Source organism: Rattus norvegicus, chromosome 1 (genome assembly GCF_036323735.1).
Source record: "Rattus norvegicus strain BN/NHsdMcwi chromosome 1, GRCr8, whole genome shotgun sequence".
Classification (NCBI taxonomy): Eukaryota; Metazoa; Chordata; class Mammalia; order Rodentia; family Muridae; genus Rattus; species Rattus norvegicus.
Genome location: NC_086019.1, coordinates 50,981,418 through 51,005,472, shown reverse-complemented (window position 1 = coordinate 51,005,472; position 24,055 = coordinate 50,981,418). Strand labels below are relative to the sequence as shown.

At 46.3% G+C, this 24,055-nt stretch overlaps 1 protein-coding gene and 1 non-coding gene across 7 annotated transcripts in view; one reads left to right on the top strand and one right to left on the bottom strand.

The window, feature by feature from the left end:
* Map3k4 (mitogen activated protein kinase kinase kinase 4) overlaps positions 1–24,055 on the bottom strand; it is an 89,248-nt gene that overhangs the window by 61,645 nt on the left and 3,548 nt on the right. The window contains exon 1 of one of the 6 annotated variants that reach the window (XM_039110561.2): positions 15,296–23,921. The exons of the other annotated variants lie outside the window; for them this stretch is intronic. Within the exon in view, the coding sequence (XP_038966489.1) occupies positions 15,296–15,396 (101 nt within the window). The 5' untranslated portion in view covers positions 15,397–23,921. Of the gene's footprint in view, positions 1–15,295; positions 23,922–24,055 lie in introns of those variants that run through there. 6 annotated transcript variants of the gene reach the window in all.
* On the top strand, positions 7,941–8,075 carry LOC120100432 (small nucleolar RNA SNORA17). The gene has a single exon (XR_005500188.1). It is a non-coding gene; the product is annotated as a small nucleolar RNA SNORA17 (small nucleolar RNA).

The window sequence follows — 24,055 nt, the reverse complement described above, 5'->3', positions numbered from 1 at the left end:
GAGCAACACTGAGACCCTTGAACTTGTGCACGTTCAAATCAGACAAAATACCAACATGGAGAAGAGGAAGTGGACAAAGTGGCAGCCCGAACCACAAAACTATTTACAACTGGTCCCTGGTGGAAAGGGCAAAATCCTTTCCTCCAATGGAGAGCCGCCGGGTATAGCAGACATACTCCAAGTTCAAGGCTAGCAGGACTTTATAAGACTTTACAGGGAATCCCTTTCTCAAAAAGAACAATTAATTACAAAATTAGAAAGACATCTAAGTTCAAACTGACTGATAATTACAGTTGTACAAAAATGTCTAAACAGGCAAGGAAATGTTCTGAAATGAATCACAAATTGAGCTATGCACCAGAATCCCAATTGTACTGTTAAAAGGCAGATTTTGGTGTGTCCCAATAGGAATTATAATGAGGACGTTTGAGTTCTGACTGGAAATGTGTATTACAGCATTTACCAGAGCTCCTGGTCCATGGGCCAATGCTCTGCAAAGAGCTGGGTGACCATCACGGAGGGGGTGTTGGATTCCTACCTAAATGCCAAGCTCTACTCTCCCACCCTCCCAGGGTAACACCTCCTCCAGGCGCTAAGTGCAGAGGCAACCTGGATTCCTCAGCAGCTCTGAGGCGATCTTAGAGACCAGTGCACAGCCCTTAGTGATACCAAGGCCACCAGGGAGCTAGTTACAAAGTGTCTGGGCTGCTTACTATTACAGCTCTCTACTTCCAGTCACAAAAAACTTCCATTCCCTTTATAAGCAAAGGTAATTCTCTTAGGAAAAAGATCTTTAAAGAGTAACTAATAGTAAATAAGGATAAGGGTACAATAACAATTATACAGGTGGTAGTAACAGGATGGAGACTGAGAAACATGGTTACATTCACATGGTAGACACAGGAAGACCCAGAATTAAGGCAATGGTTAAGACCAATAAAAAGACTTTATATCTGTGTTTTTAATCATCTCTGTAATTGGTTACACATAAAGAAGGATTTTTATTAGGACAGTGTAATTGCTGTCATTAAACAGTGAGCACTGGCCATCTGCCAGGCAGTCTGCCAAATGCCACACATAACTGAATTTAATCTTTAGCAGAATCTCCAGGACCACTTTAAAGACCCTTTGCCCAGACAGCCAATCCACAGTGATCAGACATGATGTGCTCACATCAGAAATGTTTTCTGACAGGCATCCATCAAGCCCCTAGCTGAAGCTCCTCACTGGGTCATTCCGAGGACCCTGGAAGTCTCAGAAGAATTCTTAGGTCGTAGGGATGGGTTGATGACGTAGCCTAGCTGCTTAATTTTAAGTATCTAAACCAGAACTGGAGTCCCGGTCCAATCCAAATGCCACGGCCTCTCCCATGGCTACCCTATGCCTAACTCACTAGGATGTTTCTGTTCTCCCTATGGCCAACATGCAAAGTCACTTCCACTACAGACAGACTATGGTTTGAGGGCCACTGACTAGAGGGTCACCACAGGGATGGGAGAGAAGGATGGACTCTGGCCACAGCTCACAGAGCTAAGTGCCAGGCCAGCGTTAGGCTTCATACCTCTAGTAACGCTTCTGCCACCCTAATTTGTGCACCAATAGTGATAAGGCAGCGACTGAGGAGACCTAGCCTGACTATAATTTAAGTGAGAGGAGAACTGAGAGTCTGCCTGGCCTACTTATTTCTAAAAGCGAAATCAAAGGCTGACTTCTAACCTTTTTCCCCCCAAAGAGACCTTACCCTTCCCACCAAGAACTCCACACAAATGCACAGCACCCGTAAGGGGACACAGTGTTAGCGCTCGGTCCCTGCAAGCTCGTGTGTTTACACCTAAGAGACAAAACTAGCACGAGAGAAATGGGAAGATAAGCTCTCCAAAGTCCAAATTAACAATAAATTTTCTATTGAAGTAGGATTTTGTATGAGACAAGATGGCTGTTAAAATTTTTTAAGATGTTATTTTCTGTTAGTCATTTCTGTTTTGTTACCTGGGCTTTACTCCAACTTGTCTGTAGTTAAAAGTACACACTGACTGTGGCACACCCATAGTATGTGCATGGTGTCTAATTACAAGTCAGCTCCTTGGGGCAATACTGGACTCTGTGAGTTCAACACTGACCTGACTCGACAGAGCAGAGTTGGGAAGACACAGCACCAACTCACGAGCTGCTGTTCCTGTCTCTGACTTCAAGACAAAGCTACAGAGAAGCATGCACATGCCTTCAATCTTAGCAATCTGGGAGAAAGAAGGGGGTGGATCTCCGTCAGTTCACCACCTGCCTGGTCTATATATCAAGTCCTAGACTGGCCAAAGCTACATAATGAGACCCTGCCTCCAAAACCAAAATACAAAACAACCACAGAAATCCACCCACTAGCATACAACTACACCCCCACAAGATTGTAGAATGTAGTCGAGGCTTATGCAACCAAGGCAGATCATAGGGAACAGACAGCCAGAGGAGACCCAGAGAACCCGGCAGAAAACAAAAGGTTCTCCAAAGGATATTTCAATGGAAACATCAAAGCTCTGACCAGAAGTGGCTAAGTGGCTGGGAAGTGCTGAGACAAAGGAGAGCACGTGGAGAGGACCTGAGCAGAAGGAAGTATGCTCCTCCTTTGAGGAAGCAAGGTGGCTGGGACACTACAGTAAGATGGACAGAGAAAATCAGGGCACCCAAGGACATGCACAGAGACAGAAGTTTGTGAGCCAATCTGATGGCCTCAGCCTACCTACCACTCTAGCAGATAGATAGGCAAACTGATACACACTTGTCTAAGACTATTGTGATTTTTTTCCTCCCACATGAGGCTTCCCATCTCTAGTCACATGTTTCTTCAGCACTGGGGTACATTCCAGCAGGTCCATCACTAGGTGACTCTGTCACTGTGCAAATGTTACAGAGCATGCAAGTCAGAACTCAGCACACAGGTGGGGGAGACGGCAACCTTGGTGCAACAGCACACTGTTCCAACAAGTACAGTGCTAACACACATGTACACATGTACACACATGTACACATGTACACACCAACCAGTAATGTGATTTGACTGTATATACTGTGTCTAATTTATGTGCTACACTTTCTAACAGCTGCCAGTACAAAAGTGCATCCTAAACACGAGAGCGGCATGCCAGTGGTGGGTCACACACCACGCAGAAGGAGGTCTGCGGCTCCATTATACCCTCATGGGACCTCTATGGTCAGAAGTCATTATGTATGAATGGTGGCCCTTAAAGCCAGCCCAAATTCTACTTGAGAGAATGACCCCTAGGGAACTGTGAAAGACTTAAGCACAGTAAGCTGGCCCCTAAGAAGTCACCATCACCCAGCACAGAAGAAACGGAGATACACGTGTAAAGTCTGCCTCTTGGGAACACTTTTTTACAAATAAAGGCCACACGAGCTGAGCAAAGTTTAAGCAGAGGCTCCAGGCTTCAAGATAAAAACGCATGACTTTTTGTCTTTAACTATGTTGTTTTCTCACACAGGAGAACAAAACCCCTAAGCGCAACTGAATACACTGGCAATGTAAACTTTGAGGCCCTGTGTATTCCAGGCGTAAAAGCCATAGGCAGCTTCTGAAAGGGTTTTCAATATGCGACTAACATGTACACATGAAGGTAGCTCATGAAACGCGCACAGCTCCCTAGCTCGCCCATGGTGCTTGAAAGCTCCTAAAACCCAGAGCGCACCTCACCAGGCCTGTGCATTCTCTGTCTCTTCTCCACAGTTCTCATCACGTTCTCAGTCTGTGGCCCCCAAAAGGTTAAGAGGCACTGACACTGTAACAGATTTTCTGTAACAGATTCTCTGCTCCAAGTGTCTCATCCTGACAAATACAAGACACCAGGATACAGGCACCGGATGCAAAACAAACTCAAACCTGATGCTCACCTGATGCTTGCTACGACACACGTGCATACACACGCATACATTTCATACTTGAAAAATCAGGTAAAAGTTAAGGCATTTCCTAAATCAGATAATTTCCAATATTTTATGACACTGCCTGAGATAGGATACTCACTACTCCCCACATACCAGGAAAAACACAAATTAAGGACGCTAGCACTGAACTTAGTAACCATTAGCTTAAGGATAAACACAATCCTTCAAGGTTGTGACTGAACAACAAAGACAAAGGCTTTGGAAGGAAGATCTTAAGGAAACCTAAGAAAAACTGATTTGGCAAAGGATCAAAGGAAGCTGGTTCTGTCAGAGCTCCGGGGATACAGACACAGGAGGAGAGCTACTGTGAACAGGGGCATGGAGGAGAAAGCCACTGACGTCACTCACAGGACTGACGACCGCTGAACAGAGTACACAGTGACTTCATGGCAACAGGCTTGTGCCGTGGGGCTCTATGCCGCATGAAGCCTGTGCATGAAGCCTGCATGTGAACAGCCTGTGCATGAAGCCTGTGTGTGAAGCCTATGTATGAACAGCCTGCCTGTGAAGCCTTTAGTCTCTCCTGCACAGTGTGACCACACCATCCATGTCTGGAACTCAGCTGCTCATGCCACCTGAGCCTGGTGCTCGGTGCCTCCTGGCTGCGCTCTGCGCCACACCACACTTCCTGCCGCTGTGCTCCCAAGTTCACAGACCAGTGTCCACCTTGCTGAGAACCCACTCTGGCTGTCACTACAGATGGCAAAGCTGTCATCTCAGGCCACTCCACAAGAATCTTGTGTGTCGTAGGTATTTAAAGGTGACCATCTATGTAGCATCACTCCTGGCTGCTGTCATTACTGCTTACACTTCTGGGACTGTCACCACGGAGTGAAGATTGACCATAGCTGTGAGTCCTATTTCCCTGCTTACTGGAATGACTAGTTTTTATGTTTCTCTTCTGTTTTGTTTTGTTTTGGAAGGTCTTATTATGTAGCCCAAGATGAGCCTCCTGCCTCACCCTCCTCAATGCTGGGAGCACAGCCATGTACTATAACTGGTCATTTTTTATTGGATATCGATGTCATAAAGTTAATGTTGTTATTTGGATTTTGTTGTTATGCTTTAGGATCTGGGGTAAAGGGTAGACTGCTGTAAAATAGTTCCAACTCCCTGCAACCTTCATGCTTCCTTTCAAGTCTGCTTAAGGTTAATAGCAGAGAAGCCTTTCTCTAGGCATAGCCTGACCCTGCTGCTAAGCTAGGAACTCCAAGTCTGTACTCAGTACCCTAAGACCAGCACAAAAGATTCTTCATAACCACGCTGGCCTCAAGTGTCAGGCGCTACTGTCTGTCTCTGGGGACCTTCCTCAAACAGCAGCACTTCGGTGACTGGCTCTGCCTTATCTCAAGCAGTGTGTGCCTTAGACACGTGTGTCTGTGGCTGCAGAGCCCAGAGGTCTGACCAGGAGCCTGCAGCCCTTTTTTTGTATTCTTCCTTCCTCCCAAGTACTCTTCCTCAACCTCCAACTGCCTCAGCTCCACAGTTCTATCTGCCTTCTCCACCCTGCTGCCTGGGGCTGCCTCCATGCCTGACACAGGTATTCAGGAAAGAGGTTTCTGGTATATCCAGGAAAAAGGTTTCTGGTGTATCCAGGAAAAAGGTTTCTGATGTATCCAGGAAAGAGGTTTCTGGTGTACTCCTGGACAGCGACGAGAGCAAAGGCTCCCATCCCTACTTTCACAGCTTACCAAAAGCTTTGTGATTTACCAGCTCTATGTTATGCTACAAAGAGATGGCTAGACAGTAAAGCCAGATGTATCATCGATGGGACAGAATTGAGATCTGGATGAACCCCCATTCCAATGGCCACCTAGTTTCAGTTTCAATGACCAACACAGTCTGGGAAAAAAGAGTACTTGACAGACAGCACATGTATGGACAGCAAGACATAGGAAAAGGGATGAACTGGAACTCGAGGCAAAGAAAGTGAACTTGAAATGGACCAAGGAAGAGTAAGAGCTAAGACATTTTGGCAGCAAACACTAGTGCCTCAGTAAGAGCCTAGATGTAGCAGCTCTATCTTACTGGTACAAAAACCTTTGCCAAGGAAACAAAGGCCAAGAAACTGATGAACTGTCGTCATCAAAATGCAAAATTTCTGTGCAATTATAAATGAGAAGCTAACGAGGCTCACAATGCAGGAGGAAACATTTGCAAGTCCTAGATCTGATCAGAGACCTGTCCAAAAGGCACAATGAAATACAAGAAATGCTAATCAAGACCCAGAGAGCAGTCTACACCCAGGTAAGTGTTGACACAGAGGCAGTAAACAGAGCCCTTTATACTGCTGGTGAGAACCCCAAACTGTGTGGCCATGCTGATCAAGTAATAGCAACTCTACTCCTAGGTGGATAGATACTAGAAAAATCAAGGCCTATCCATGCAAAACTAGTACACGCACGGCCACAGCAGCAACTACTCCTAAGAGATAAAATGCTGAAATGCCCCAGCACCTCGCTGAGCAGATACAGTGCAGTCCATGATTAGGTGGAACATTTCTCAGCCACACAGAAGAGTGGAGAAGAGAACACTGTGTTAGGTATAAACTTTAGAACGTCACACCAGGGAAAGGAGCCAGTTCAGATCTCATATGGTTGAATGTATGTAATACGTCTGGAACCAGTAAATCCATGCAGACTGAGACAGACTGGGAGGGATGGAGACTAGACAGGTAGGTCTGCAGCTGAAGGGTACAGGTTTCTTCACATGGTGATGGTCATAAGCTCTATGCTCACCAAAGTCTGATGTGGACTCACTGGACCAGCAGATTATATAGCATGTGAAATGGAACACAACAAAGCTGCTTTAACAAACAGGTGAGGGCAAGATCTGCAGCCCTCTAGTACTCTGGTCAACCTCCAAGAAGCCAGTTAGAGTACTGATGTCCTAGGGACGGAAGGCTTTCGGGGATAGAGACTTCCAACACATACCTCGGAAGATATACGAGTCATCTGCACTCCAACATAGGAAGGGTGCCTCACCTGCCTTTTGAGAAAACAGTAAGTAACAGCAGGAAGTCTGGCAAATCCCAGGGAACAGGGAAGGACTCTGCTGGCCCATTTTAATCACCTATGATTCCAATTCTGAAAAATTACTTTAAAAGCCACTAGCATGTGAGCTGCTCCTGAAAAGAAGGCAGTTCTATTTGTATGAGGACAAGAGGAAACAGGGACCTAATGACAGGCTCTGCATTAAACTCTCATTCAGGTACCACGCCCAGGAGACTAACCCAGTATCTAAGGTGTGTTAACTCCACTGGGCAAACAGAAACAGAAGCCTTGCATGAGGAGCCCAAAAGGAAAGTGTACCTCCGTCTTCAATTAGCTCCACTCGTTCATTTACATTTCATTCTCAGAAAACATGAGTATGTTGAGAAAGTAAAAGGCAGCGTGCCAAAAATCAGTAAAACCGGCCACACAAAGAGGCCATGGGCACCGTGGTTATGAAGGGAAGTAACAGCACAAAACACAAGCCACGCACATCTTAAAGGCTTCATGTGAGCAGGCGAGCATCTCCCACTACACCCAGCCACCCTCTTTCCTTCCTCCTTGACTTGATTTGGGAGTCACTAGAAACCCTAAAGACAAGCCTTCACTCTAGTGTCTTTCTGTGGCTCTCACTACAAGCAAATCCAGATTCTCACACCAGTGAAGTGTCAAAGCAAAAGCACCAAGTCTTCATGTCAGGGTGTCAGGGGTAGCCTTGCGGTGCAGTGAAGACCACATAACTGAGGCACACTCGAATCAAAGGCTAAAGTTGGATATTTTCCCTCAAATACTATTATATACCATACAGAATTCTTTTCAAGCTATTTTTATAAGTTCCCTTGTTTTTAATTGTTTTATTATGACATTTCCATTCCTCTATCATTGTCTCTTGCTTACATCTGCCTCCACACCACTCTCCAGCTCCACACACAACTCCTCCTGTCCCATGTCATGTAGAAACAGAGCATGTAGAGAACATGTAGAGTACGTGCTGCTGCTGCCTCAGAGGCACTGCAGGTGTGGCTGCTGTGTCATGCGTGCGTCAGTAGGTGGCAGAGGAGAGAGAGGCTACGTCTACCTAGGCTCAATGTTCTGACCTATGAACATCTGAGTGACTAGTGGTGGAACATTCCCTAGAAAAGGAGAGACTAAGATGACAATCAGGATGGCGCCAGGGGTCTAGACAGGGAGCTAGCCTGAGATAATCACCAGCCCAGCAACGCACAGGCCCAGATGGGCTCCTGGGATGGGGAGCAAGTGGGAGCCTAGAAGAGCCTGCCTGGGATGGTGAGCCCATGCAGGATCTCGGCTGAGACGACCACCTGCCAGAGGGCCTGGATAGGGAGCTAGCCTGAGATGTCTACCAATCTGGTGCTGCACAGGCCTGGGGTGTCGGGAGGAGGCAGGCCATGCCCAAGATGACCCCCGGCCAGTGCCATAATGGGCAGAGCACTCCTGGGGCCACTCCTGGGCAGGTCCCAGACACTCAGAGACCCTGGGCACCACTAAGAGGAACATGTAAGTGGTGGAGAAGTGAAGAGAAAGAGAACAGAAGGATGTGGGCACAGTGATGAGACGCAAAACTCGAGGCTTGAGGGTAACGAGGAACAGCCTGCTGAGAGTAGCCAGGGACCATGGTGGGATCCTGGCCTGTGTTACCACCAAGAGGCTACGTATGTGCCCAAGGCCCTGCAGCAGCAGGTGTCTGTTATCACCAAAGGCCAAGCAGATGTCCCTGATCTGGGCTGCTTCCTGGAGACACAATGTCTGAGGGCTGTGCAGAACTGGTCCCACCCCTCACCTGGGCATTTCTTGGGGAGAGCTGGCCCTGGAGGCATGAGAGTGTGAGAGGGGCCCCTGCAGTAATCAGGAGAGCAGGCCCTGCACATTGTGGGAGTTGCCGGTGATTCAGGATGATGGAGAGATACCCTCCTCTCTCCTCGCCCCTCACCACCTGCAGCAGTCAAGAGACCTGGCCCTGGGGTCATGAGAGCAAAAGAGATAGCCCTGGCCCTCAGCAGCTGCAAACTCTTAGAGAGGAAGCCCTACACCTCCCTGGGCAGCACAATAGAGCTGACTTAGGTGACAGGGGTGTGTGTGAGCCAACACTGAGGGGTGAGTGTGAGCACTGGAGAGCTGGCCCCACAACTTGTCGACCATGCAGCAGTGTGGGTAAGGGAGAGAGATGCCCTCCCCAACCATCACCCCTTGCCATCTAGAGCAGCAGGAGGCCCCGAGGTCATCAGAGCTGGAGAGCAGACACTGTCACTTGTCTGCTATGCAGTGGCAGAGATCCCCCTACCCTCCCTTTTACCTTTGCCACCAGAAGTGGGCAGAAGAGCTGGCCCCAGGCTCATGAGAGTGAGAAAACTGGCCATGTCCCTTAACTGCTGCAGCAGCACGCGGAAGAGCAGGCCCTGCACCGCGCCTGGGCAGCAGGTAGAGTTGGCTCTGGTTGTGGAGGCTGCTGGTGAGCTGGCCTCATGGGCGTGAGAGTGGAGAGTGGTGAGTGGACCAGCTCAGACACCTCTCAGGCTCAGACCCAGGGCTCTGAATTGGCCCACCTCAACATCTACCCCATCTCTGGACTGCTGGAGTGCATGAAGGGTTGGTCCTACAGATCCAAAGCTGCAGGACGCCCATGACAGACAGCAACAACAGGATAGCCAAGAGAATACCCAGAGAGGTTCCGGTATTGACAGAGTAGCAGAAACTCAAGGCCTTGTACCAGACCAAAGATCATTGCAACGAACATTTGCAAGCAAAGAAGTGTGGACAAAGGGGTAGACTGTGGGACACACTGTGACACACTACAGCTTCCACGATGAGTTTTTTTTTTTTTTCTCAGTTGGGGGAAAGATTGCAAGGGTGGAGTGTGGGTAAGAGGGGAGAGGGAGATGAGTGGGATTGGAGTACATGATGTAAAATTTACAAAAAATAAAAAGGTTAAAAAGTGGACACGTGTGTGTGTGTGTGTGTGTGTGTACGTGTGCGCACGCGCGCGCATGTATGTATGTATGTACGTATGTATATTTTTCCACCCATGAGAAAAAACATGCAATACTTTGTCTTTTTTGCTCCTATTATCCTCACTCCCACCCTCCTCTCTGCAGATGCCCTTCCTCCCCCTCATACTCTCTCTTCTACTTTTTTTTTTTTTTTTTTTGGTTCTTTTTTTCGGAGCTGGGGACCGAACCCAGGGCCTTGCGCCTTGCACTTCCTAGGCAAGCGCTCTACCAACTGAGCTAAATCCCCAACCCCCCTCTCTTCTACTTTTTAAAAAAAGGTTCTAGACAGGTCATAATAAACTGAAATGCCGCAGGACTGCCTTGGGAGCACCCAAAGCATCCACAAACAGCTCCAGCATTTAATTTCATGAAGTAGAAAGAGCCACAGGGGTGCAGAGAGCGCCTGCCACGACAGCCACTTCCCACAGGAAGTTCAGTGAGGAAAGACACGCAGATGTCTTCAAAACATAACAGGAAGAAATAAAATGGCGGATTAACACAAGATATTGATAAAAGGGATGTGTTAACTTATTTTATTATTTTTATATTTTATTTTAAATAACATGTATGTGTCTGGGTGTGGGTTTATGCAAAGTGAATGCAGTATCCAGAAAGGCCAAAGGAGGGCGTCAGATTTTCAGGAGCGGGAGTTACAGGCAGCTGTGGATAACCCAACCTGGGTTACTTGCGGCTACTCTTCAAGAGCGGCTGGTATTCTTGAGTATAGATCCATCTCTCTAGCCTTAATTTGGGGTTGGGTGGGAACACCGTGACACACGTGTGAATAGGACCACTTTGTAGAGTACAGTTCTCTTCTCCTACCTTTACATGGGTTCTGGGAATCATTCTCAGATTATCAGGCTGTGGTGAGTGCCTTGACCCATCTCCAGAGCCTGATAACACCCGAAACCGTCATTGTAGCACAAGAATGAACTCTGGGTGTGCACAAATATTCTGAGCATTCGGCAACACAGAGAGACCTTAAACCTCAATGGAAAAATCCTATGCTTAGACAGATCAGACACCCCAGGATTTTACTCTAATAAAACAACTGGAATACATATCAAGACTGATCTGGAAAAGACACATTTAACAACATTTATAATAGCGAAAGAACCAGAAACAGGTAGAACGCCCTACAGGACTTACGAAGACACAAACTGTGCCTGGAATCCCAGCACCTGGTGGGTGAGGCAGGAAGGCAATGGGTCCCAGGCTCGCCTAAACACAGAGCAAGAGCCCTGCCTCAGACTAACTAACCAGTCAGTTAAAACATCACAAACTGCTTCCTGAAGAGAAAAGAGAAAGCGCAGGCACAGTGCTTTGGCTGCCATCCATTCTCCCAGCAGGTAAAGGCTGAACCGAATCCACACCGTAAAAGCCCTTGTCCCTCCCTGACCCACGTCCCACTCTGTGACGTTATCAGAACCGTGTGAAGGCAAGCCAATGGCCTTGCCATGCCACACACAAATCTCACTAAAACTTTAGCTAAAGGCAAGACTTAAAGCTATACTTCACTGATTTCTAACACATTTTTCAATATTGCAATTTCTGGTATTTCCCTAGATCCTACAACCAATGTATTTAAGTAGAACTGTTACAGTTTAATGATTAATAAATTTTAATGATACATAAAAGTGTAATGCATCTTCAAAATGACAGGTCTGGCAGTTGAAGAAATGATCCCCAAACCTCGATTTTAAACACTGTGTGAACAGAAGACAGAAGTGAAGTCTAATCACTGTTTGTGGCCAAAGCAATGACTCAACATGTGAGGATTTTCTGTACAGAGTTTCTGTAAAGGTGTAGACAGTCACTTAAGATCAGGGAGACCGGCTGGGGATTTAGCTCAGTGGTAGAGCGCTTACCTAGGAAGCGCAAGGCCCTGGGTTCGGTCCCCAGCTCTGAAAAAAAAGATCAGGGAGACCGGGGCTGGGGATTTAGCTCAGTGGTAGAGCGCTTACCTAGGAAGCGCAAGGCCCTGGGTTCGGTCCCCAGCTCCGGAAAAAAAAAGAACCAAAAAAAAAAAAAAGATCAGGGAGACCACTTCAGGGGCCAGAGAGAGGCCTCGACAGTTAAGAGAGCTCACTGCTCTTGTAAAGGACCAGAGCTGAATTTCTAGCACCTATATGTAGATAGACCACAACCATCTATAACTCCAACTCCAGAAGGTCCTACACCATCTTCTGGCCTATCTGAACCCTGAACACATGTGGTCACACAGACAGACAGACAGACAGACAGACAGACAGACAGACACACACACACACACACACACACACACACACACACACACGCCTGCCCCAGTTTAAATCTGTACGGGTCAAATATAAATATTTCAGAAACTGCTGGCTGCAGAAGAATCTAGTGAGTGAACTGTCAACCACTTACGAGCTGTAACATACTTGGACTTATTGGTGCCCTGGCACTACTTTGCTTGATATTATTAGTTATATTTCGGATATATTTTTGAATATTCACTTGGCATTCACTTGTTCATTTGAATAAAGCATCCGTTAAGCCAGTTGTTTGTAAGGACTCATATAACTGATCTCTGGGGTTTGTATTATGCTCATAGTGGCTGGGACATAGTCTTTATTTGGTATTTTTGACATGTTCTTAGTGTAATCTAATATGCGCTTAGACTGTCTTACATTGCAGCTAACATTTCTGCTTCCTGAAGAGCATGTGTCTACTGTGTAAACTGGATGCAACTGCTGTGCTTCCTTGAACACTGAGTCGTCAAATGTCATGAACACTGTCTGCTGAGCTTTCTGGATTGACTTGTATCCTGTTAGCATGTGGTAGGAACAACCAAACATCTGTAATAACTACCCTGTTCTGACAAGCAATCCCCACTTGGCCTTGTACACTTGAGGTTATCTGCAAGGTATGAACCACTTAAGTTTCTGCAGCTACAGGCTGGCTTCTGTTTTCCTCTGCTGCTTCCTGGCAGCACTTGCAACCAGCCACAGGCCAGAGTGCTTGTCTTCCACAAGGGCAGGCTATTTGGGGCTATCTCAGAGCCTGCAGGAAGGGTTATGCCAGGTACTTTTGGGCACAGGTTTCTGAATGCATGTTTGGACAACTCTGAGAAAATACCAGTAGGCTTAGTCTGGATTTCTGGAACTCCCAGATGGGTCCACAAGACTACTGACTGAAATCAGGTAGAACAAGAATTAATAAAGAGCAACAACAAAAAGGATGACCGGGGGTTGTCTGAGCTGAATAAAGACCTTCCCTCATCTGTCCCCACAGGTTCATGTGTTCGAGGCTTGTCCCCAGAGTGTTAGTTATTATAACATGCTGGGACCTCTAAGCAGTAAGGCCCAGTGGGAAGTCCCAAAGTCAACTGCAGGTGCTCCCTCCACGGGGATTAAGGTGGTTCTCAGAGCTCCAGTTTCACTCGGGCTTCCTGTTTGGCTACGGGACCTCTTGCTCACACAAGTTCCAGCTCCCAGCCCTTGCTCTCTGCCATAAAGTGATGGAGCCAGGAGGGGCTGTGCCTGGAGCCTGTGCCACCATATTTGAACTTTCAGCTTACAGAAATTTGGGTTGGTCTGTCTCTGGTATTTTATTTACAGTCACTAAAAACTGTCTATACAACTCCTAAAAACTTAGCAGACTGATCCTGTTCTTAAAGTGTCCAGTGCATAGTCTTTAACACCAGAATGAGTGAAAACAAAGGTACTATTTTTAAAAATGTAGCAACATGTTTCAAGAGCTTTACAATTCTATTTTAGGAACTAGAGGAAATCTATCCTAAAAAAATGGAATAGTAAAAAAATGCACATTCATATTTGTATCAAGTCATTGAAATGTAGTGTTTTACCATTTAAAATATAAATAGGCTATAAAGTAATCAACTGGTTACATTATATAAACAAGATGGACACACCCACCATTGTTACATCACAAGGAATTTTATATGGTGAGCTCTACACTACACAAAGGGAGCAGACTCTCAATGCCAAGCATAAGTACTTAGGGGCCTGGATCAGTGCAGCTGAGTCTTCATGCTTTTGTTATTTTTCTAAGATGAACTTGTGTTTATTTTAAAATGGACTTGTGCTGCCTTTCTAACTGGTTAGGTTACTTTAATTTAGTGAGCAGACCTCATGTACTTTCTGGAAAGGAAGTACATCAAATTGAAGAGAAAAATTACTCTTAAATATAGTGTATGTATAACATTTAAAAACTGAAAAGCACATTAATCTAAGCTACACACACACATACACACACACACACACACACACACACAAATGTCCAGTTAAACGAATAACTAAGAACTCCCAAAGGAAAAGCTGGCTGTCTCCCCTCACTGCAACAAGATATTTCATCAGTAGTCACACCAGAGCATCTGGCCACATGACCTAGGACAGGCCAAGCACTTATCCCAACCTCAGGCAGGGCAGGGGGGCATGCACAAGAAGTAACAGCTGGAGCTAAAAAGGGTGTGGAAAAGCTGGGTCTCAAAAATCCACCTTCTCATGTCTGTGGCTTCTGCAGATGGGAAAAACTCTAGTTCTAAGAAGTATGTGACGGCTCTCAAAGACAATTTCAGTGGGTTTTCCCACTTCCTTCTACCTTACGCCACAAGAAACAGAATAGAAATACAATAATGGTAATAACTGGGCACTCAGTGGAGAAGTCATCAATAGTCTATGAAGCAGAAGCCATCGCTGTCTCTGTTCTTGAATCGCTTTCTCCAAATCATAGTGAGGAATCAAAAGGTAAGAGTCATTGCCCTCTAGGAAGGAAATCTCCTCCCCTGTACCGGCAGCACTGCTCCCTCAGCCAGGAGGTATCAGTGGTACTGTCTGCACCCAGCCACTAGAGGAGACAAGGAAGCAACAAAACTTCCTGTCCTGACCCTCAAGCAGTTTCGAGTTTATTTACAGCAGACAACAAGAAGCAGGGAGAGCAGCACATGCAAGTGCAGCCAGTAACACACTAGCACAGAAAACCAGAGGGCTCAATTCACGAACAGAGGAACCCCAATCCAAGGCAGCAGAGAGAGGCAGGGGGACCCTGACATAAGAAATGCTTGACAGAGGAAGAAAGCAAGACAGCTCTGTCCTAAGCCTACATGTGCTCTCATGATCCCTTTTTCTCTCCCCATTTTTCTTCCTTTCTCCCCCTCCCTCCCTTCCCCTCTCACACATCAAAGAAAAATAAATTCCAATTCTCATCTTTAGGGATTACGCTATTTGAAAACGTTAAGACACAGGTCAGTGTTTTAGAGAAACGTGAATTAATCAACTAGGGCATCCGTTCAGATACCTGACCCAATGTTACTCTCTTAAATAAACCCTAAATTTTAAACCACAGCACGAGACCCACCTGCTCCACTGGGTCGCTTTCCACAGGACAGACGCAGTCTGGTCTGAGTGACCACGACGCATAAGGATCTTGCTATTTTCCTCCAAATTGCTTCCCATCATAGCTCTTCTCAACCAAGCGGCTTAAAGGGAGCTAAGCTTGACTCCCAGTACAAGTAATATAGTCCGTCCAGCGCGCGGCGGGCGGAGAGTCCCACTCCTCACAGCCAATGGTAGCAACAGAGGCTTGAGGGAGGGGCTTGCTCAAATCTTACTGGACAGGATTCGAAGGTTCCAGACACAAGTGGAGACAGCCTAGAGCTGCAAGCCCAGCCCAGCACCTTAGCCTACCCCTGCCAGCTAGGCCCCAGGCCACAAAGCTTTCACAACCTCCCCTAACAGTGCCCCCACAGCAGCTGAGGGGATCACCTGCTCACGCAGGTAAGCTGTGGAAAACACTTCCTACTGAAGCCATAGCATCCCTCCATAGGCCCCACAGACACACGGTCACCCGTGATGCAAACAAGTCCAGTCCATTCGTCAAGAAGCCTCACAACCTCACGGTTCCTACACTGCTCAAAAGGCCAGTGTCGTCTGAGAGCTGAGGAAATGTTATATCGCTAACCCCTGTAAAATCAAAACAGATTAACATATTCCCAACATACAGGAACATGGAGGGAAAACTCCCTCCGTGAGAGGACTGGGAGGGCAGCAGGGAAAGGCTGGCCAAAGCAAGGCTGGGATCCAGCAGGGCAAGTGGAAAGCCTGAAGCTCCAAGTCCACAACCTGGGGCTCCTGCTAACAGTGCTCAGAGGCCGAAAGGGCTGTATTGCCTTGGTGCCTGCTACAGCACATATAGCCACTCTCCCTTTGGCTAGCCCTACTTGGTGCCCTCAGTTTTCCTCCACAGAACCCCCACGTTCCTGACATCCTTAACTTAGATGTCACCTGCACAGTTAGCTGCACACATAATCTATCGAGGAGCTTCACACAGGGACTCCAACACTGCCACACATAGCCTAGCTCAGCCTGAGACCTCCACGTAAGCCTCCACGACCCCATAACTCTTATGTTTGTTGATCCATACACACAAAATCAGTACTCTGTGGATGAGTACTCCAAGATACACCCGCAGACAGAGGTTAGCTCCACATGGCTGCAGTGGCCTCAGTCCCTGTGCAGCTGAAGCTAGGAAAGCACACCTGTAGGGATGATCGGGATGGAGCACAGCACCATCGTTCTTTGGTCACACTTGGAGTGCACTTTCTCTCCACTACAGTAATTGCTTCCGAAGTCATTACTGCTTCACCAACAGCACTTTAAACTCAAACTCTTACTTGCCAAAGTTCACAGTCGTCACATGTCTCTGCTCTGTTCTGTAAACTCACTAGAAACCTGACCCAAAGCGGTGAGCAGTCACAGCACAGCGCCCTCAAGGGCATGCTCTGCTCAACTCATTTCCACGGAGGAAATCCGCTCACTATCTCTGGAATCAGCTCGTTCTAATTCTCTCCCACAGGAGCCCCATGTTCCTGACATCTTTGACACACTAGAGTCTCCAGTGCAGAAAACAGCCAAATTCTCCCCAGAATGTAACATGAATGGCCACTAGCCCAGGCCCCAAGAGATTCCTGTCCTCCACTGAAACCTCCTCGCCTATTTTTACTATCTACACACACTGATATTCTGGTCTCCCAAACTCCATGAAGAATATCTTATTAAGCTCCCCTCACGACATTCTAGGGCTTTCTTGCCTGCAACTCCAAACTTTTCCACATTCCTCCCACAAAGCAGACAGCATTGATTGTAATGACTTACAGACCACACTCACAGTAATGGCCCACAGACTATGGTCAGAGTAACAGCCTTAGAGACCACATGGTCCTAGGAACAGCCTTAGAGCTAACACAGTCACAGTAGTGGCCTTATAGATCACATGGTCATAGCAATGGTCTACAGACCACACAGTCATAGCAATGGCCTACAAATCATGGCCTTACTTCTGAGTACAATTTCTGCCACTGCTTTTCTTGTCACTGTGGCAAATACCTAAGAAGCAATACAAGGGAAGAGACTCATGTTTTGACTCATGGTTCAGGGAACATGGTCCATCAAGGTGGGGAAGTCCATCTGTAGTAAGAGCGGCTTGGGGCACAGCTTACTAACATCTTGTCTGACCATGATGCTGAAAGCTCTACCTGGAAGTTCAGTTAACTTAAAACCTTCAAGTCTGTACCCTAAGCCCTATGGGTTCAAGGAGAGCCTAATGCCAAAAAGGTTCTACAACCTCCCCCAAACCACCAGCATTAGGACCAAATGTTCAAACTCATGTGCCTGGTGAAGACATTTTGCTTGCAAATCATGACAGTCATTCGGTAGATAAGTACTGTCCCTTGTTCTCCTGACTCAGCCTCGAAGGACAGTGTAAAATAAAAAGTACAACAGCATCCTTTGTGTTTTTAGCACAACCATGTACTTCAAAATCAAAGCCACAATCCACTGGTGAGTTCCAGAACCAATTTAGTTGGTAAAAATGAACGTTTAATACAACATAATAATTAGTATAGATTATATGTTACAGAATCAAATGTACCATAAATGTGTGTATACTACACAGGGCACTGGAACTTCCCTGAGCTGTGTTGCTGTAGGTCACATTTGCACTGTGCTTCCTGAGCTGCTTGCTCGTTCTCAAAGACGGCCTAGGTATGATTAACCGATGGTGGAAAACCTTTGTGCTCTGGCACCTCTCTATCCTAGGCCCTACATTTTAATAGAGAGAAAGTTGTGTACAGTGACTTGGGAGGACATTTCTTGTCCTTCCTTTTTTTTTTTTTTTCTTGCATTTTTTTTTTCCTGAAAAGAATCTTTTTTTCTAGTTGATCCCGGAAGACCTAACTGATCTAGAACAGAGCATGCTGTAAGGGCCCAGGCTGCCATGGGCTCAGGATGATAACTGGAGAGAAAACAAGAATCTGTGGACCTGGTGCTAAGTTGTAACCTGATGCACTGCAGTCTCTGGACATGGTTCTATCTCCGCACTGAGAGTCACAGCACGCATCTTTCCAAGTTCCTCCTACTCTAAACTCTCCATGGCTGGAAGTTGGATGAAATGCATACCAACCATCCCTGAGGCTCCTATTAGTAAATGCTTAGTTCTTTTTTTTTTTTTCCTTCAGAGCTGGGGACTGAACCCAGGGCCTTGCGCTTGCTAGGCAAGGGCTCTACCACTGAGCTAAATCCCCAACCCCAAATGCTTAGTTCTTATTGCAGCAAAAACTAAATATATGTAAAACAAATTATCTCAAAATTTCTGTAAGAAAATCAAGTATATTTTAATCAGGGTAATCACACAGAAGGCGGAAGATCGGTAGGAAGAGTCTGTGCAAAGAACAATGGGAGGGGTGAGTGCCATCAAAGAACATGAGAAACACAGTGATTGTGAAATACATGCATGGAGCCCTACGTTCAATCCCCAGACTGTATAAACAAGACGTGGTGGCTCACACTGCAATCCCAACACCCCAGAGAGAGGCAGAACAGAGTCACAGAGCCCATCCTAGGCTACACAGGAAGTTTGAAGCCATTCTGGGCTACTGAGAACACAATCCATTAAACAAACAAACAAAAAATAGAATTCAGACTTTAAATAAATGTATTAAAGGGTTTTCTTTTTCTTCAAAATTTCCCCCATCAAAAGCCTACAGTTGTTAACAATTCCTACTAATTTCTCTAAGCCAGTTCTAGGGCTGCCCTATGCCAAAAATCTGAGTCCAGCATCTTCAAACAGTCCACAGGCAAAGAACTCCCTAAAGCAGCAGCCTGCTCAGCCCCACAGCGCAGGCTCACATTTCTCTACGGCTGGCTTAGTCCTTTTTAAATAGCGCTGACACGAAATCCATTTATGAAACACTTTGACGGAATGCCTAATATATTCCTAATAGCACTCACTGCAGCTTTATCAACATGTGCCTTCTTTGAGATCAAGGAGATTAACACATCCACTGAGGTCTGCAGGACAGGAAGAGCAAATGTGCTTGCAAGTGGAAAGCCAGCCTTCCCTTGGCTGTCAGCAAGCACGCGCAGAGAAGCAAACACTCTACTATGGGAGGCTGTGGTCTGCACAGATCTGAGAATGCACCAACCACACCCACTGTCAGCAGGGTGATGTCCCTCTCAAAGGAGGCCATCTCAAATATGCCACTGAAGACAGACGGAGCTTGTTCAGAAGGCGCATGTGTTGGGAAGGCAGTTATGGGCTTTAGATAAGCTCTCTGTAAATATGAAAGACCATCAGAACACCAGACATTTCCTTTGTCTCTGCTGAAGTACTCTCAAATATAAGATGAACTAAATGGCTAAAGAAATCCAGCTTGTTTTAATCACCCCAGGTAACTCACACACACTAAAAATTAATAAAATAAAATTTAAGTTTATTTAAGATTTGGTAACAATATTCGCTTCATATGGTACGTGGAAACTCATACATTTAGATGCTTAGCAACAATTCAAAATAAGGAGACTTTAGTAAGTGTAGTAGTTAGGAATCCGAGGGCTGCACATAGGTGCCTAGGAACCAATTCTAACCCCAGGACCATCGAGCTCCATCACCTCCTCTTGGTCCCCACAGAAAACTGCACACAAGCAGCAGACACTCTCAGACACATACATACACACACACATACACACATACACACATACGAACATACAAGTAACAATATCTTTTTAAAGAGTTCAGGGCTAGAGTGATGACCAGTGACCAAGAGTGTTTGCTGTGATGCTAAGAGGGGCTGAGATCAGACCCCAAGCACCATGTGAAAGACAGGAATGGCTGCACACTCCTCCAACCCCAGCATGTGGGTGGAGGTCCAAGGGGCCAAATGCTCAACTGTAGATTCAGTAAGAGACTGTCTGAAAAAGAAAGAGGGGGTGGTGGGTGTCTGCTATTCTCCTCTAGTCTTTGTATAAGCATGCATGGGCACATGCCCCTACACACACATGCACATACTACATGCACCTACATATGAGCATGCGCGCATGCGTGCACCCAGATTTAGGTCCTGTAATTATGTACTATTTAAAAATAGTTATAGCATTCTCATTATGAAAAGCTTTAGAGAAAAAGTGTTATGTTTCCAATGCTTTCTCTCTGTGTGTGGTTTTTAAAAACATGATTATGCTATGTGTTAGGGTTTTAAGATACCTAACCAAATTTACAGTTTGGAGACTATCTGGGGGCTGAGGAGATGGTTCAGTGAGTGAAGTGCCTGTTGAGCGAGCATAAGGAGTTGACTTCAGATCTCCAGTACCCACATAAAGGCCAGGCATGATGGACATCTGTGACTCCAGAGCTGGGGTCTGGGGTGGGGAAGACAGGAAGGTACAGGGAGATCACTGGCCAGCCAATCTAGCCCAAATGGTGAATTTCAGGTTCTATGAGAGACTTTATCCCAAAACCTACGGTGGAGGACAACAGAAGACATTCAGCACTGACCTCTGACCTCCACAGGTACATGCATTCACAATGCATAGACCATATGAACACATATACCATATTAAAAAGAAAAAAATTAAAGAAAGGAGGGGGGGGAGGAGGAGAGAGAGAGAATGAGATCAAATAGAGAATTTATTAGCTACAGGTCAAACCAAAGGGGGAAGGTCAACTAGGCAGAAAGGGAACTAACTCCCAAATACTCTAGCAGCCTCCATGCTTCTCTGGAGTTCTCATCACCATCTGGGACCAAACGACCTCTCTGTGGCTGGCTGGCCTCAGCTTTTGGGAGTTAGCTCTCAGCTTGACTTCAAGTAATGCATTTCAATTATCAAAATGAGAGTTTCCTTTCCCCTAAATCTGATGTGACAAGCCTTTAAAAAAAAAAAAAAAAAAAACCCAAGGCCACCATCTGGAATGGGGTCCATTCCTGCAGGCAGAGAGCGCTATATGAAGAGGTTAGTGCAGATGGGCTCCGGCAGTTGCAGACAGAGGTGCTTCCAAAAGGAGGCAGGGAGGCAGGGAGGCAGGGAGGCAGGGAGGCAGGGAGGCAGGGAGGCAGGGAGGCAGGGAGGCAGGGAGGCAGGGAGGCAGGGAGGCAGGGAGGCAGGGAGGCAGGGAGGCAGGGAGGCAGGGAGGCAGGGAGGCAGGGAGGCAGGGAGGCAGGGAGGCAGAGAGGCAGAGAGGCAGACTGGGAACTCCTTTACAAACCCTATGGGTAATCCACTTCCAACACTGAGCTCAACAGAGGGCACAGCAGACAGTAGAGGTGTTTGGGGAATAGTCAAGCCCCACCAAAAAGATGTGCAGTGTGCGTACTTCCCATGTCACTGCACGCTCTTTAACAACATGGTTTTTAATAGCTACAGAATTCTAATTAACTTTTAAAACGTGCACTTAAATCCAGAAAAACCACATATCATCAGGATTCTTTATGAACAGAATATGCAAAAGGCACCTAAGAAGGCACCCAGGTACTGACATCCTTACCACGCCTTGTCAGAAGACTACTCCAAAGGACTCTTTGTGGGAGACAGGGGAATTGAATTACAGAGAGGAAAAATACCTATCCTACCACTGAGGGTTTCCTAACAATTACATGTAAGGACATACTACACCCCAAATTAAAGGAGAAAAAACAAGGGCTGCCATAATCTAATTAAAGCAAGACTAAAGATTAAAATCAAACTATGTAACCCAATGGTGGGGAATCTGTGATGAGGGCTGGGCAAAGTGGCGCTGTAAAGCCAAGAAAGAAGACCCTTGTCTCTCATAGCAGAAGCAATGGCTGTGCCCAAGATGGGAAAGTCTACCTCCTCAGTCTGCTGGCCTTAATTATGGGGTCCTTTGAAGGAAGCCTGCCTGCCAGCCAGATAGATAGATAGATAGATAGATAGATAGATAGATAGATAGATAGATAGATAGATATAGACAGATATAGAGAGAGTGTTTTCTACAGGTGAGAGTTACACAGGGCCGCTGTGCCCAAGAAGCAGAGCTCTCTCATTGCCAATGCAGTACTAGCCTAGAAAGACCAAGAACTGAGTCAAACTCCTTTCCTGATATTGCTTCCATTTTCCCCTAATAAAACTATTTCCAATAGCCTGCTGACTTGTAAACAACATTAAGTCCTCAGACAGAATACATGCCACCTGGTCTAATGGGAGGATGGAGACAGGAGCCGGCTATGAACAGATAATCCTCAAGGAATGAGGAACCAGCCAGCAGGAAGCTGTTAAGGCAATCTATCCCTCAAGTACGTAAGATCTATGTGCCCCCATCTTCTAGGAGCGTTTCAGAACAAGATTTTCAAGGTATCAAGAGGATACAGAGGAAGGAAATAAAGCGACCTCACAAAGTGACAATTAAAGGAACCAGGGAGAGTCGAGTCACATCTATGCCAGAACATGGTTTCTGCTATTGCTGGGGGCACTGCTGCTTGTTGCCTGCTCCTCTGTCTAAAGCTGCCCCTGCAAAAGCACCCACTGTTAAAGTGGATCAGGTAAAGGCGCATCAGACACAAAACAGTCTGGAGCTTCCCGAGATTAGCAATAGGTGACAGCCTGAGTCAAGACAGAAACAAATGAGCTCAAGGTGGAGATTCAGTCAAGGTGGGGATTTGGGAGAGCTGAGAGATTAGACTGCCCAGAAGTGATACTCGAATGCTTTTAAAGAAGTAAAACCCATTTTCACAAATGAACTTAGGAAAGCCACACTACACAGTTAATAATAAAGCCGCTGATTGGAAAAGGGTATAATGAGGTTTATTGACACTGTACTTAGAAGGTCAGTGGAAGAGAACAATGAGACCATATTTAACCTATTTTACAGCAAAGGTTGCAATAGGCGGGAACACTGTATCAGACTTAGTGTCAAATTTATTGGTGTTTGTTATATGCACAAATCTTAAAAAGAAAACCCACAAGGGTTAAGTCGCTTCAAATCCATTCTAACAGTGCTCCTAAGCAACATCAGGATCCCCTCAAAAGTGACCCAGACTCTTGAAAAGGAAATAAAAATGTTCATTCAAAAGTTTAACCACTAAGAACGACTGTAACCATCTTCACCAGTTCTCTGCCAAAACTAGGGATCGGAAGTACCCAAGGTGGACAATATGAGCCTAAGCTATGACAGAGCCCCGTCAGCTGGCAACCTGTTTTCTGTTCTTCCACCATTGCATAACTCACTGTCAGGAGCGAAGCACTGGGTGCTGGCATCTGCCACTGGTGCAACTGCCATACAGCTTTCGGGGCCAACATGTACAGGCCTGACTCCTACAAAAGACCTGTGCGCTAATAGAGCCTTCGTGATCAATGACACACACGCACAGCAGATGAACAACAGTGTCAACAGCTCCATTCTGGTCTGCCAGAAAGCCAGTTAACCTGGTGAAGCCAGGTAGCACATTAGTGGTCGCCAATGTGTAAGGAGGAGGCAGTGAGCAGGTCCGGAATGTGTGCGGCGAGCCTCTCGTGAATCGTGAATCGGTAAGAATGTGGACCAAGTGTAAACAAGTGGAGCTCCCCTGCAACATCGCTTACCACAGATGTGCAGTAACCGTGCCAGAGGTCACCCCTGCCTACTGAAGAGGAGGCAGTGCCCATTACTGCAGCAAAGAGGCAAAGCATCCGCTTCACCAAAAAAAAAAAAAAAAAAAAAAAATCTGCTCTACAGATTTGCTATTGTAAAATTAACTGCAATGTTGCTAAGAAAAATACTTCAAAGATCTTCTTGTTCCGTACACTGCTGTTCACTTAAAGTTGGATGAAGCCCATTATCCTGACCTATTTT